General features: G+C 49.9%; 1 protein-coding gene across 2 annotated transcripts in view; it reads right to left on the bottom strand.

Annotated features, from left to right (window-relative positions):
• Positions 1 to 5677: 5677 nt before the first annotated feature.
• ARHGAP6 (Rho GTPase activating protein 6) overlaps positions 5678 to 16127 on the bottom strand; it is a 517936-nt gene continuing 507486 nt past the window's right edge. For both annotated transcript variants that reach the window (XM_075539194.1, XM_075539195.1), the window contains exons 11-13: positions 14492 to 14757; positions 12629 to 12709; positions 5678 to 7605 (exon numbers count right to left, since the gene is read on the bottom strand). In XM_075539194.1, coding sequence (XP_075395309.1) covers positions 6989 to 7605; positions 12629 to 12709; positions 14492 to 14757 — 964 coding nt within the window. In that variant the 3' untranslated portion in view covers positions 5678 to 6988. The remainder of the gene's footprint in view (positions 7606 to 12628; positions 12710 to 14491; positions 14758 to 16127) is intronic.

A 16127-nucleotide genomic window follows, 5' to 3' on the forward strand; every position in this document is an offset into this window, starting at 1 on the left:
CTTAACGAGGCCCCCAAAGCCAACCCCACGGCTGAGCAGTGGATTTCTTTTGAGCGTGACCTCATGGCAGAGAACAGAATGGTTTCATGGGGACCCTAGGCTGCGCATCTTTCCAGAAGCGGTCTGCCACAACTTTCTCCTGAAGAATAGCGAGTGGCTTCGAAATGCCGACCTCTTGCTTAGCAGCCAAGCAGTCTAACCACTGCAGGGGCAGGAAACTTTCACCTCCCAGCAGAAGTCGTCAGTTGTTTGCTAAAGTGATTCCATGTGGAATCTGCAAGCAACCCTCCAATTGCTGGCTGTTCTGTGACAAACACCCCTCAGCGGATTCTCATTTAATCCTCGGAGCAGTCCTGGGTGGGGCCGGTATTCTTGTACTCCTACCTTATTCTGGCGGCCCATTGAGCTGCTAACCCCGAAGATCAGACAACACGAACCCACCAGCTGCTCTGTGGCAGAAAGTTGAAGACTTCCAGTGTCAGAAACACAAAGGGAGAGTTCCACTCTGTCCCCTAAGCCTATGAGTCAGAATCAACTCCATGGCCGTGGATTTGGGTTTTGGCTTGGGGGCACTATGAATAAAACTCTTGTGCTACTGTCAGGTAGCACATGGAATTGCTAACTACAAAGTCAGCTGTTCAAACCCATCAGCTGCTGAAAGGGGGAAAGGAGAGGCTCTCTGCTCCCTTTTTTCTGAAGAGGTACTGCCTCAGAAACTTTACATAGGGCTGCTATGGGTTGAAATCAACTGGCGAGCAGTGGGTTTGGCTTTAGTTTTTATGCACAAAGCCCACCACTCATATGTCATACTTTGGTGGCTGGGTGGGGCTATGATGCTGGAAGCGTTTGCACCTGCGTTTCCAGACCCAGCCAGGGTCACCCACAGCAAACAGGTTTCAGCAGAGCTCCCAGACTAAGACCAGAGTCAGAAAAAGGGATAGGCTGCCCACTTTTGAGGGATTAGCCACTGAAAACCTTATGAGTAGCAGAGGGGCACTGTCACATAGAGGGCCTGACAAGGAGTCCCTAAGGTTGGAAGCCACTAAAAGGAGAGGATCAATGAAAGACATGAAGACCCTCCAGGAGATGGATTGACCCAGAGGCTGCAGTAATGGACTCTCACCTAACACCGGTGGTAAGGATGGCGCAGGCGCAGGCGCAGGTGCAGGCTTTACATGGGGTGGCTAGGAGTCAGCAGAACAGGCCCAACTGCTCCCAACAACAATGACGACGACATCTGCGGTTCAGACAAGGAACCCTGACAGCACACTAATTCAGCATTTGGCTGCTGACCAAAAGGTCAAGCAGGTCAAACCCAATAGGCATTCTGTGGGAGAAGTCCTCACCATCGGCTTCTATAAAGAATCCAGGCCAGAAAATGTCCTGAGGCAGCTCTGCTCCGTCACGGGGAGTCACTATGAATCGGAACCCACCACTCACGAGGCCTAGGAGAAAACCGAGAACCCAAAAGGGAAAGTCACTTGCCTGAGGTCACCCAGTGACAAAATGACAGGGTCAAATCCAACCGTGTTCTGATTCTGAAGCCCAGGCAAAGTACCGTATATATTCGTGCAAACACCAAGTTTTTCAGCACATTTTTCACGCAACTGTGGTAAAATTAGGTGCCTCAGCTGATATTTGGGTTGGCTTATACTCAAGTATCTACGGTATTTGGGGGTAGTAACAACGCACTCACAGCCACCCAGCTGATTCTAGGGGCCATCCCTTTTTCTGAGAGCAGGACGCCTCATCTTTCTCCCTCGAAGCCACTGGTGGTTTCAACCTGCTGACCTTGCAGTTAGTAGCTAATGTGTGATCTACTAGCCACCAGAACCTAGAAATACCTGTCCTGAGGATACCAAAAAAAGAGGAATAGCTCCCACTCTCAGGACCAGAGGAAGACTGCCCAGCAGTAAAATACAAGTGCACCCCTTTTTATTAGGCATAGCTTTATTGTGCTTTGCAGATACTGTGTGTTTTGTTTTGAACAAATGGAAGGTTTGTGGCAACTTTGCATCCAGCCAGTCTGTAGGTGCCATGTTCCTAACCAGCAAGTACTTGTTCCTCTCTGTGGCACCATTTGGTCATTTTCACAACATATCAAACTTTTCCATCACACTTCATAGACGATATTCACTCGTGGCCTTGGAAGTGATGCTGACTCATAGCGGCCCTCTAGGACAAAGGAGAACTGCCCCTGTGCGTGTCTGAGACAGTAACTGGTTAAGGGAGTAGAAAGCCCCATTTGTCTGCTTCCTAGGTGACAGTGTAGTGCAGACGTTAACTTGGCATTACACTGGGAAAAGCCAGACCTTCCTGTGGCTCCCCTCATTGGGGTACTCAGTGTATTGTGGTGATGTGGAACTGAACCCAGAGCCCTGGCGGCATAGTGGGTTCCAGATTGCTAACCACAAGGTAAGTAGTTCAAGCCCACCAGCTTCTCCTTGTGAGAAAGATGAGGCTATCGACCCCTGTAAACAGGGACAGACTCAGAACCCCTCAGGGACAGTCCTCTTCTGTCCCATACGAACAGCCGGAGTACGAATTGGCTTGGTGGCAGTGGGTACATGAGGAACGGGACCCACGGTATCTCTGAGGGCTACCTGTAAAGGCATATAATATCCCACGCTGCTTATCATTCGTAGGTGAGGAATAGCCCAGTTTTTACCAAGGCGATGGTGTAGGATTCAACAGGGAGATGGGAACAGCATTCAAAGGCTCTTGGAACACAAGTGTGACCCAGCATCACATATGTGGAAATGGGGTTTCCCCGCATGTGTGAGAAAGTCCAAGATATGGCCCAAGATGAGTGCACATTATTGAGAAAATGGCACCGATGGACTCGATCCACTCAGGGTTGCCACAACCTTCGATTTGTTAAAAATCTGCTTGATTGTTAATCCGCAAAGCACAAACGAAGTTTGCCTGTACCACAAAGCCGGCCCTGGTCTCACTGGAATTCACATTGAGCTGGGGCCCCTGTGAGACAGCTAGTTTATTGTGCCAACCTGGCCGATAAACACATGTGGGGTTAATTGAAGGGTGGAGAGATAAATGGCTCAGTGAGCCGCGACTTTCAAGTTCTCGTGTCTCTTGTTTTCTGATGGTCGAACCAGGGTGCAGCTGCCTTAGCCAGCTCCTTGCTTCAGCTGACAAGGCTCACTTCTTGCAAGACATCCCCGCAGAGAAGCCACATGGACCTACCTCGATGCAGCCCTGGGTGCTGGAGCAGCCATGTGGAGACCCCTGCCAGTGCTGAGATGCTTGCACGCTCACTGATTCAGCTTTCTTCCTGAAGTTGGCATCATTGTGTGTGTTTTGTGAGATGGAGGAGGACTTTGTGGATTGGTGTCACACATATGGGTTAATGTTGGACTTTTGGGCTTGGGAGCACTGGGTTGGGATGTTTTCTTGATGTGCACTTACCCTTTATATAAAACTCTCTCTTATATATATGAGTTTCTGTGGATTTGTTTCTCTAAAGTACCCAAACTAACACACCCTGTGTCTCAAAGTTGCCCTACTGGAGAGGCGCCAAGGTGGAAAGCTCCAAAGGCCCTGTGAGCAGAGTGGCATGGTTATGCCACTGAGGCAGAGGGGCTTCCCAAGGCTGCCTCTGCCAGTACTTTTAGTACTAAACCTGGGGATGTCCCATGAAAACTGGGACAAGTTGGCCACCATAGGCTGAACTGCTTGTGGTTGAATTGAAGCTAGCCCATCTTCTGGGCTGGGTGCAGCATCTGGGGGCCTGTAGTTGGGAGCTGACACCTCAAGTTGGTGATGACTTGGGGTCCTGGCCAGGTCGAGGTCCATAATCCAGACACCCCTGTCTGCAGTGACATGTGAGTGCCGCTCCAGCTGTTGTTTTGGGCAGAATTCCACCATCGTGATCATCCTTTGGTGTGTCTGGTTTTTCTCTTGAATATTTACTGCCGATTTCATGGTTTCACATTCTGGCCGCGGCTATGTTGTCCTGTTCTATCTAACTCTGTGTGACTCTTCTTCGTGGCCCCTTTTTCCTTTCTTCTGTGTTCAGCTCCCCTCAGCCCCTGCACTTCGCTTATCGGAGCACCCACCGCCTCAGGCTGGCGCTTTGTTCTCACAGCTCCTCAGATGTACGCCCAATGCTGGCTCTCCGCCAAGCAGATGTGGATTTCTATGTGTGCATGGAGAGGAAACCAGCAAGGATGGAGGAGTGGTCTTAATTTGCACACGCTCCACTGGTTCAAGAGACCCCCTCCAACCTGCCTTCACACCCACAACAAACAGATGCTAATAGCTAGTAAGCTGAATACAGAAACATCCCTCCGTGGCTAGTTCTGCCATCACCATCCGGGTCCATTTCTGAAGATGCAAACATCTTATCGAATGTCTGTAGCTGCTCGGACATCTGTGCCACATGCTGTTTTCTGTTTGCTCCCCAGGAACGAGCGGCTCCAACAGCCTGTGGAGGTGGCCTTGTCACCCTGGAGGCATCTGCATTAGATTTTTCTCTTGTCATCTGTTATCTCATTTACAAAGACTAGACATCGCTTCACTTTCCACTCAGGCACTCGGGTCTCCTGGGCGTGTTTTCGCAACAGTTAGTTTACCAGATGACAAAGGCAGCTAAGGAAAGAAAGCCACCTTCACTCACTAAAGGCAACTCCTGGGACTGAGTAACTGGGCAGGCGAACAGTGTTTGCTCACTCGTACCAGAGCACAGGGGCGAACTGCCCTGGTGGGTTTGTGAGACTTGACTTTTCCGGGATGAGAAAACCTCATCTTGCTTCCATAGAGCGGCTGGTGGTTTCCAGCTACTGACCTTGTGGGCAGCAGTCGAGCTTGTCAACAACTATGCTACCAGGGATCAACTGCCAATGGCAACTGGTAGTAGGATGCTTATTAGCGACATGATGATGAATCATGTCAGGTTACAGTGATAGACCTTTAACGTTTATTTTTATTTATAGTCACATGCAAATTCATTTAGTTACACAAATATTGGCTCCTCCATTTTCTGGACTACTTTTGATCTAGTAACAGACAGACTTTTTGGTGCCTGGCTTATTTTCTCACCATGATTTACAAGAGGAATATGGCGGAGAGGGGGCTCATATGGCCAGGCCACTCAGTTCCCAATTCAAGCATGCCAGATGGCAACAGGAAGAGATGGGGTAGATAGTTTTTGACCTGCAATCGAGCTCTGAATCTTGATTATAGCTCCGGCTGAGGGTCAGGAGCCAGGACGAGAGGCTTTCAAGCAACTCCTTCTTGCCCAGCCTCATGGTTTTGGAATCTCCACGGGAGGGCCTGAAGCGATCCGAACCACTTCCTCAACGGGAATCTTAAGAAAGCACTGTGGGTTTTATCACCATGGTCCCAAGCAAAGTACACATCCAAGAAGCTGTGCCACGACAACACCCATCCCACAGGCCGGTAACCTGCCCCCAGGTCCTGAAGCAAACCACCTCTTCCCACACCATCGGTGACTGCAGCAAATACTGACCCTCAGTTTCTGAATGCTTCATGCCACCGCTGCCCCACTCGCACCCGCCCATGCGGTCTGACAGTATTTTCTACCAGCTCCTCAGTCACACACGGGTAATAGGACCATTCTGTGTTGCACAAGGACACGGTGGACAGTGAAGTCTATGTCCCGATTGAATTCCAGGGAACAGAGCTGTTGCTTCATGTTTTTATTCATTATGACACAGGATAGAACTTTCAGAAACACCACTGAACATGGCAGTGCCAACATGACAAGTAAGAATAGCATGTTTCATAAAAAAAAAACACTTTTTTTTTTTTAATAATACACTTTCCCTTACGAAGTGAAAACGTCTCACGAAATACTGAATGAAGCACATAGCCGCCTACTGGTCGTACAATGGTTTTGCAGTGGAAACACTCCGACACTGTATTACTAAGTACGGTAGGAACATTGTTTAGGAACAGTTTGTAAAATACGACATCTATTTATGGAAGAAAGTGTTCACTCAGCGTTTGGCACAAAGTAAGTACAAAGCTGTAGTTTACCCCCCTCCCGCTTAGGATTTATTTTACGAAACATTTCACATAATTTGGCTAATACTGATTAAGGGGCAAAGGGAAAAACCGTGTCTATGATCTGAAATACTTCATTTAGCTTCTTCAACACCTTGCAGTTGAATTCCAGTTTATAGTTTTGAAAAATACATAGTTATACATTATAAATATATATTATATATGGTCTACATAAACTTGAACTTGACCTAAAAGAGAAAGGGTGACATTAGCTTTTCATTATTATTATGTTAGGCACGGCCTTTTTCTTGCTTAACTGAATCCTTTCTAAACAAATTCCAAAAATATATTTCATAATGTATCAAATTTAATATACTCCTAAAACATTCGGTATGAAAAAGTACTCAGTAACTATGTTTATTGTATCTCCCTACTTATAAAAATATGGCTTTCCCACCTTCTTTTTCATTTGTGTTTTTGGAAAACTTGTTTTTCTTAGGCATTGAAGGGCTGTCCCCTGTAAAAATACCACAGCCCCAAAGCACAGAAATCCCCCTACGCACCTTCCAGAGCGTTCTATTGAGTCTCCTAGCTTCCTAGAGCTCATTGCTTAATGTAAGTGAAGTGATTTTAACAAAATTGTTCCTTCGGTTTTTTTTCTCTGTGAATATATAACGATTATCATACATGATCTATGACAGAAGACACAAATACAATTAAGCAATATCGAAGCAACTGGTTTATCTTACACAAAGCCAAGGTGGATTATTTCTGGAGTGGGTGCTGTCATCCGTTGGGGTCAGGGTGTTGTTGGTCTCCCGAGGCTGGCTATGCAATAGGACCGGATTGATTGTCCAGGGCGTGGGGTGGGGGGCGCCTGGGTGGGGGGGGCTCTGCCCGCATCAGCGACCAGAGCTCCCCTCCTGTTGCTTTCGAAAGGCATCAAAGAAGGCTAAGCAAGTGTCCCACCATCTGCCATCGGCCCTCCTGCGGCAGCCACGGTTCATACCAGTGTTTCGGGCAGGGCGTCCGGGTTGTCCGTGGAGAGGAGTTCCCAGATCTGCCACCGCTCTCGCTGCCAGTCCAGCCAGTTGGCTTCGCCCCGCTTCGTACTGTTCTGCTCACCGCCTGGGGCCGCGGGGCCGCTGCTCCGTGGGCACGGGCCGCCCGGGCTGCCCTTCACAGCCGCGCTGGCGCCTGGCTCGGGCCTCTGCGGCCGCCACAGCGGGGACTCGCCCGGCGCCTTCCCCGGGCCGCCAGGGTACGGCGGCGGAGGCCGGGGCTCGGGGCGCGCGCAGGCTCGGGGGCCCCGGGCGCGCGGCCACGCCCCGTCCAGCTCACCCTCGCTCAGGTCTTCGGCGCTGCTCCGGCGCGGCGGCGGCTCAGAGGGCCGGCTGCGGGCGCGGGCATGCGGGGAGCTGAGGGCGCGCGACGCCAGCGGGTGGGCCCGGCCTTCGGCCAGGGTGGCTGCCGTCTGAGTTCTCCGAAGGCCGGGCGTGTCCCGGTCCGGCTCCGTTGGGCTCCCTGGCCACCGAGACCACGTCAGGGACAGGTTCCCCTGAGAAAGGGAACACAGCCCCGGTCGGAGGGAGCTGCTTTCAAAAATGTCTCCGTGGGAACCTGCGAGGCAGAGAGGGAGGGGGGGCATGGAGTCATTTGGTCACAAACCCAGGCTGGGATGTCCTCCCCACCAGAGAAAGCACCCACAGCCTTCCTCGAGAGAAAACAGACCCAAACCCGTGGCCGAGGAAGCCACAGAAATCCACTTGTGGGGAAAAAAATCAGCTATTGAAAACGACTGGGTTTCATGAAAGTCCCCTCTATGCACCCAGGACAACCCTAATGGCCCCGAGAAGGTGAAGGGGGCTGAGGCCTTCTCATTGGATGCAGTGCCCTATTTCTCAGGACACACGAGTCCTCACGTTGCCATGGGCCTCTCCTGCCGATTAGAAATGCAGGACTTGGTGACACTCGATGTCAGAAGATGAAGAACACAGCAGTCATTGAGTGGATTCCCTTTCCATCACGGTCCACCAAAGGCAGCTTCTTTCATTCCAGCACATTTCCCAGACTCCCTTGCCATTCGGGGGCCATGTGAATGGGGTGTGGCCAGCACATGTGGGGAGATAACATGATGTTGAATTCAAAGGTATCTTCACCACTCTCCTGACTCCCTTGGCTTCGTTCCACAGACAGCTAGGCTGGAACCATCACTGGGACCCCGAGGGACAGTGGCACAGAGCACAATTTGCCCTAGGTCCCTCCTACTCTTCCTCCCCTTTGCATTGGACCAAAAGGTGAGAGGAGGCCGTGCGTAGTAAGTTAGCCTGCTGTGCATGGCTGGGAGACTGTAAGCAGGGTATCCTCTCTGGAAGGTGTTACGGATTGAAATGCCCCCTCCCCAAAATGGGAAAGTCCCATCTTCTGTAGCTGTCAATGTGATCATGTTTGTAAATAAATTGTTTCTTGCGCTCTTGCTGTTGTTGTTTATTGGGTGGGATGAAGGTTTGCAGAATGGATTTGTCTCCCCACATTTTGCTTCTTGACATCAGGCACAAGCCCCTCACTATAACAACACTCTTGCCCCCCCCCCCTCCCTGGGGTAACCCTTTCCATTCTCTTTCCATTCTCCCATCCGTGTTGCCCTATCCAGCCTTCTGAGCTGTGTGTTGGGGCAAATGCTGCCCTCCCTTTGCTTTGTTCTGATGGCTAGCACTGAGAAGGATGTTCCTCCGGGTGTTTAGGGTCCACCTGCTGGGCCCATCGGTTGTTGGGCTGAAAGGTGATTCCCCCAGTGGGCTTCAATTACAAGTTGGAAGGCTGTCTAAGGGCCACAGTTTGGGGGTTTCACCAGTCTCTTTCAGACCCTTTATCTTGTCTTTTCTGTGATTTGAATTTTGTTCTAACGTGTTTTTTTTTCCTCCCACTCGCGGTCGGATGTTCCAGTGTGACCCCAATCAGAGTGGTTGCTTGTCTTAAGTGGGTGCTATGTCTCGCCCCAGGCTAGCAGAGGCTGTGACCAACAAGCCCTTTGGGCATACGGTCTCGAGCCTTTCCTTGTCTTCACTGTTCTGCGCTTGCTCTGAACAGGAAGAGACCAGTGGTTGTATCTTAGATTGCCACTTCTGCGCTTTTATGGTCCCAACCACCCCTCACTGAAGTGGGATGTGAGCCATTTATCTTTGTGGGCTGTGTTATGCCACTTGATGGACATGTCTCCTGAGACTATGTTCCTGAGCCCCAAGGCTCCATGACTCAATTCCTCCAGGTGTTTGCTTTGGGCTCAGAAGTTTGTACGACTTTGCTCCCTCTATGTTCTACTGTACACACCGGAATGTGTTTGTAACACCTACAGACACCTATGTAGAAATGCCCTCCTACAAATCGATATATTCTTCTAGAAGAACAGTATCAAGCACAGTCAGAATGCTCCTTAGAAGTAAGGATGGCGAGACTTCTCGGCTACTTTGGACATGTCAGGATAGACGGGTCCCTGAAAAACATCCTGTTTGGTAATGTGCAGGGGCAGCCAAAAAAGAGGAAGGCCCTCAACGAGATGGACAGACACAGTGGCTGCAACAATGGGCTCAAACATTAGAACAACTGGGAGGATGGTGCCGGCCAGGGCAGGGTTTCGTTCTGTTGTGCAGAGAGGCGCTATGGGTCAGAACCGACTCAATGGCACCTAACAACAAGTCTATCCAAGCTGTTGGATTGACCGCCAAATGGCATCCCACGCCGCTCAACGATCGACTTATGTATCTAGTGGAAATTAGTGTTTGTTTTTACTGTTTGGGCAGGATTGTGTATGTCCGAGTATTCGCCACTGCTGCCTTTGGCCCTTGTGTACCTCCTGAGGTCTCTCTCGCCTTGGCCCTATTGCCCGGGCTTCCCTGACAGTGTGTCGCCTTTCCTGCCACCCAAGTCACCACCCGCGTACTAGTCTCCCCCACTCCCCAGCCCATCCCTGGTACCCGTTGAAGAAGGTCTTTTCCTCCGTATAGAGCGTTTCTTGACTTGTAGTAGTGGTGGTCTCATGCGAGATGTGTCCTTCTGCGGTTGAATAATTTCACTCAGCCTCAGGCCCTGTAGGCTCGTCCCCATTCAGTGGTGCTTCGCAGATTCACCGTTATCCTTACACTTTGGGGAGTAAGTAGCCCGTTGTGTGTGTGTGTTGGGGGGGGGGGGAGCGCGGTAAGAGTTCACTCTGTCATCAACTGGTGGGCTCTCGGGTTCCTTCCGTCTTCTTGCTTTTGTGAATAACGCTGTGATGAACATGGTCCTCTGGCCGTTCATGCCATGGTCTGTATTTTTCTCGGCTAGACACCTCGAAGTGAGATTGCCGGATGGTCCCGCCTGTCTCTTTCTAACTTGCTAAGGGAGCGCCGTGCTGGTGTCCACATGGTTCCACCATTTGACCATCTCGCCCGCAATGGATGAGGGTTCCAATCTCTCAGCCCCCTCGCCGGCATTTGTTGACTGACTTCTGCGTCAGTGTTGCTTGTGATTCGTGCTCATTGCTGCTTTGGTTGACAAATCTCGAAATGGCTAATGATCCAGAGCATCGCTGCATGCATTTGTTGGCCACCGAAGGGCTCTGTGGTAAAGTGTCTGGCTTTTCTTGTGATGCTAATGAGGTTACCCAGGAGTCGATTGGGTCCCAAACCTAAGCCCTCCTGAGTGGTGTCATAAAGGGTGAGCAGAAGAGGCACAAAGGCCCACACATAGGGGAAGAAGCCATGTAAGCATCCATCTACCAGCCAAGATACGCCAAGGAGCACCTAGCATTACTGACAAAGAAGGACCCTCTCCTGGAGCTGCTGCCCTGATTGTGAATTGCAGGCTCCTTTGAAGTCACCCCCCTTGTGCTGTTTATGTTATGGCCATAACCCTGGCAAACTAAGACAGAAGGTGACGTGCTAATTCCTCCGGGATTCTTGGAAACATTTCATGATTTTGGAACCATTTGCCTATTCTGAAAAAGCCTCCTGATGGCACAGTGGGCTAAACACTAGAGGGCTACCCCAAAGGCCAACAGTTCAAATGTACCAGCCCTGGTGGAGCAGTGGGTAAAAGTGCCCAGCTATTAATCAGAAACTTGGCAGTTCAAACCTACCAACCACTCTACCAGAGAGAGATGTGGCCATCTGTTTCCGTGAATATGACAGCTTTGGAAACGTTATGGGACAGTTCTACTCCATCCGACAGAGTCACGGTGACTCAGAGTCTGCGTTGATGACAATGGGTTTGGCCTATTCTGAGTTAATACCTTGCCATTGACTTTCCACAATCTGAGGTCATCTATTAATAATTTGAAATGCCAAAAGAAAAGTACCTTTCGATGAAAATATTCCTGAAGGCATAACTACTTTATTCCCATCAAAATCAAATCAGTGAAACAACTTTATTGCCAGGTATTGGATTGCCAACTACCCAGTGCCTGGTGAAATTCAACGCTGCCATGTTGTGATCATGGGGTGTTGATGGGATAAGGTACCAGGCATCAAAGGCCCAGAACACAAAATCCTATCAATGTGAATGAGGTGGAGGGTGAAGAGTGGAGACCCAAAGCCAATCTGTAGAGAATTGGACATCCCCTTATAGAAGGGTCACAATGAAGAGATGAGCCAGTCAGGGTGCAGTATAGCACCAACAAAACATACCACTTTCCTCTAGTTCTTTAATGCCTCCTCCCCCTCCCCCACTATCATGACCCCAATTGTACTTTACAAATCCAGCTAGACCAGAGGAAGTACACTGATACAGATAAGAGCTGGAAACACAGGGAATCTAGGACAGATATGGTAATCCCCTTAGGACCAATAATGAGAGTAGTGATACCAAGAGGGAAAGGGCAAGGTGGGGTGAACCGATCACAATGATCTATTACCCCTTCCCAGAGGGGCAGACAACAGAAAAGTGGGTGAAAGGAGACATTGGTCAGTGCAAGACATGAAAAAATAATAATAATTTACAGATCAGCAAGGGTTCATGAGGGAGGAGGTGGGGGAGGGGGAAATGAGCTGATATCCAGGGCTCAAGTATAAAGAACATGTTTTTAAAATGATGATGGCAACATATGTACAAATGTGCTTGCCACAATGGATGGATGTATGGATTGTGAGAAGAGGTGTAAGAGTCCCCCCAAAATGATTGGGGCTCAGAATTATAATAGAAGAGCAGTTTAAATAAAAGGCAACTGCATTTCTTCAGAGACAGAGGGTACAAATTATGTTTTCAAATCAGGTTGTCAGCTTCAGGGTGGGTCTTTCCTTGTGGGAAGCCCTGGGCACTCTCTGGCTTGTAGATACAGATGGTCCCCATGCCTACTCCCCCAGACTCTCCATCCACCCCGTGTCTATCTCATTCTGCGGTTTTTCACAAGGAAATGGCATGAATAGAGGCAAAGGTTGACAGTACTAGCGTGGGGAGCCCACTTAATGTTCAGCAGTTCGAAACCACCAGCTTCTCCAGGGAAGACAGGGCTTTGTACTCCCTTAGAGCGCTGCAGTCTCAGAAACTCCCAGAGACAGTTCTAACCTGTCCCATGAGGTCGGTCGCTATGAGTTGACCTTGACCCTCTGGCAGTGAGCTAGGTTTGGGTATGTAATTCTTCTGGGTTAAAAATCAAGAGATAGCTTACCTGTCATTCCTGGGTCCTTGGATCCACTTTTTAACGTTGAATGCCAAGTCCCCCAGATATTGAAAGGTTCCCTCAACATATCTGGGAAAAAATATTATGCCAAAGTAAAGTTCAGAAACAAAAGCCAAGAAAAGGGATGAGCAGAACATCGCCTCGGTTCAAAATGGTCTATTTGTGATTAGGTAGGAGACACACCACTGTGTCATTTGGACCTTTTGTACAGGAGCCTTTTCTTCAGTGAGGCTTAAAATGGCCCCCAAGATGTCCACACGCTGGGCTCTGGAACCTTAGAATACATGATCATCAGAAAGAAATTGTGACATCAGAGGATGGTCATAGACCATCCAGGTGAGCCTCATGTTTCCTCAGAGCAGGCAGAAGAGTGACTATCAGAGGGGTAGGACAGTAAGGGCTACGACTGGACCTTCCACAGCCTGTTGGCTATGAAGACGAAGGAAGGGGCCATGAGCCAACAAGTTCAGGCAGCCTCTGGAACCTGAAAAAGGCAAGGATGTGGATTCTTTTCTAGAGCCCCCAGGAGAAATGTAGCCCCTGGGGGTCCACTTTAGACTTCTTACCACCAGAATGCTGAGCTAAAACCTCATGTGTTCAGCCTCTGGGTTTGTGGTCATTTGAAACAGAACACCCACACACTGGTGGCGATCCTCTCCACCTTGGGCCGCTTTAACACCGAGACAGGACTAACTATTCTTTTGGTTCCACATTCTGGAGGACAGGTGTCCCCCACTTTTTGAATGGTTGCTTTATGCCACTTGACTTTTACAAAAGACCCCAAGGAGGACCTGTGTTTGTGAAATGAAAGAAATCTAAAACAGGTTTTTTGGTGACTAAAGCACAGACCAGCAGTTCCTATCTGCCGAGAGCTCTTTAAGAGGCGGCAGTGCGCCCCCCAGCGCTTTCCCTGAGAATGACTACTGGCTTCACAGCATCAAGCTGCCCTAGCCTGCAACTGGGTCTGTGAGTGCTGTTTGTCTTATTTTAGGTTTGATGTGCTATTCGGTATGATTTAGTAGGTTATTTTTTGGATCTTGGAATGCTCACAGATTTTTCTCATGAGTAACAAATTGGACGGCTAAATACAAGGTCAGCAGGGCCTCGTGCAGCGCTGCTTGCTGGGAGATAGGGGAGCCTGTCTGCTCTCGCCAAGCCTGACCTTCTGGGAAACCCACAGGGGCAGTTCTACTCAGTCCCGCAGGATCGCTGTGAGTCGGCCTTGACTCAAAGACTGAGAAATGAAGGGTAACCGAGACTTTGCTTTCTGCCCTCTCAGCCTACAGACGGTTTCACGGGAACGCTCTACTTTCGGATACCGGAGCACCTGGCACTCTGCTTGTGGCAGCAACAGATTCACTGTGGCCTCTCACATGTATTCACCAGGCAATCTCCTTTGTCCACGGGTTTTCCAGCGTCATGCCCTCTCGCCGGCTCTCCTACACTCTTGTCAAAGCCCCCCTACCCTCCCTGGGTGGTAAAAACCGTTAACATGTGCGCTACTAGGAGCAGTTTGGGGAACGAGATTGCCAGGCCATTCTTCTGAGGTACCCCGGTATGGGTTCCACCTGCCAAGCTTTTGTTTTGCAGCCCAGCGAGTGGACTGTTTGAACCTACCCCTGTCTACCACCCACCAGGGATTCTGCGCTTGGTTAGCTTCCCAGATGTTTGAGAACAGTGCCCACTGGGCTCGGCAAATCTTCCTTTCTCTGGAGTAGGGGCTTAACCGGTGTTCAAATATTGCATATGGAATTCCTGAGACATGCAGATGAAGGGAAGGAAAGAAGGGCCCCAAGCACCCCACGCCATCCCCCACCCCCCTGGATTGGGCCCAGTGCCGGCTCCAGTTACCTTTCCCAGGTCTCGGTCCCGGAGAACTTTCTCTTGACTTCAATGGCAAGTGGCCCACCAGCATGTACTGCTCTGGCACTTTGTAAAGCTTTTCTGAGCCCCCCGGCGCCACATCCTCTTGCATAGCCAGCAGGGAGCGTTCGGACAGCACTGGGGAGTTGTTGTCATAAGGGGAGATGTCTCCACTGGAGGCCTTGTTGGAGTCTGTGGATGAATGCCTCCCTCCCATGGTGAAAGAAATGTCCGTCTGCAGCAGGTCAGGGCTTCTGGCGCAAGGAGACAAAGCGGAGAGCGTGAGTGATTGTGCTGACCAGGAGTATCAAGGCTCCAACAATGCAACCGTTAAACACACAACAGGAGAACGCATGGACACAGGAGCTGAAACCAAAAGACCTTGGGGGAAGTAGTCCAAGAGTTCTAGAGAGGTGAAAGCGATTCCACATCATGGCCAGCAGATGGCACTAAAACGCAACAGATGTTACAGGAAAGCGCAGCATAGGGAGTGCGACCGGGGAGGACTAACTGAGAATGGAGAGGATGAAACAGACGGAACCCAGCTGTAACCGACGAGTGTCACTGAAATAGCGGACCGATTAGCTCCTGGGTCCATTTCAGACTAAATGTCTGATGGGGCTCAGAGCCAGGAAAACCTGGGAGATAAATCTCTTCCATTCCTCTATATTCTAAATTTGAAAGAATTCATGTAAAAACCACAATAGAAACCTTACTTGGAGTCCATTGTGGCTTTTTGGATAGCTCCTTTTGCGACCCCCAAAATGCTTAATGTGTCAGTACATCCTTCCTCTGAGTGATGATGGTGCTACTGTGGGAATAATTATGTCAACATATAAAAGGCTGCCCCCCCACCCCAGTAGAGCCCAGTTAAGGAGAACAATAAGCAATACTTAAAGGCTCCACTGCTGGTGGAAAGGTTGGCAGTTTGAACCCATGCAGCGGTGCCACAGAAGAAAGACCTGGTGATCTTCTGCAGAAATCAGGGTCAACAACCCCCCCTGGGGCAGATCTACTCAGTCGCCTGGGATTGAAATGGACTCGATGGCATATAACAACTACAACCACAATCACAGTGAAAATGTAAGCGGGACAGGAAAATGAGCAAGTGGGGACATGGAAAGAGTGTGTGAAGTCTTACCTTGAACCATCTCTCTTTTCTACCTTCCTCACAAACAGTGGCCCTGACATCTTAAAGGGAAATGATCACAGGTTGATTAAAATGCCCAGACCCTGCCTACCTTTCCCCCTACTCGACGACCCGTTCCTTGTCAATCTTTCACGTTCTTAATGAAGGCCAACCCACCCCAGACTGGGGCCCTCAGTCACCCTTCCAACTTGCAACAGGAAGCCACCTTTCAGCCAGATGATAGATGGGCCCACAAAATAAACAATGATGCCACGAACAAGCATCCGTACCAGACTGCAACAGCCACGTTTGCCTAAAACCGCGGATGAGGGGACCCAAGGGGCGGGGAAAGGGGATCGTGGAAATGGAGCAGCCTGAGAGGAAACCGGGGCGGCACCCAATGTCATGGAGCCATGTGTGTCTCCGCTGTCGACTGGAAGATTAATGTACGATGACACCCCTCACCTAAAGTGTAATAAAATGCTTTGTTCTGTG

Source organism: Tenrec ecaudatus, chromosome X (genome assembly GCF_050624435.1).
Source record: "Tenrec ecaudatus isolate mTenEca1 chromosome X, mTenEca1.hap1, whole genome shotgun sequence".
Lineage (NCBI taxonomy): Eukaryota > Metazoa > Chordata > Mammalia > Afrosoricida > Tenrecidae > Tenrec > Tenrec ecaudatus.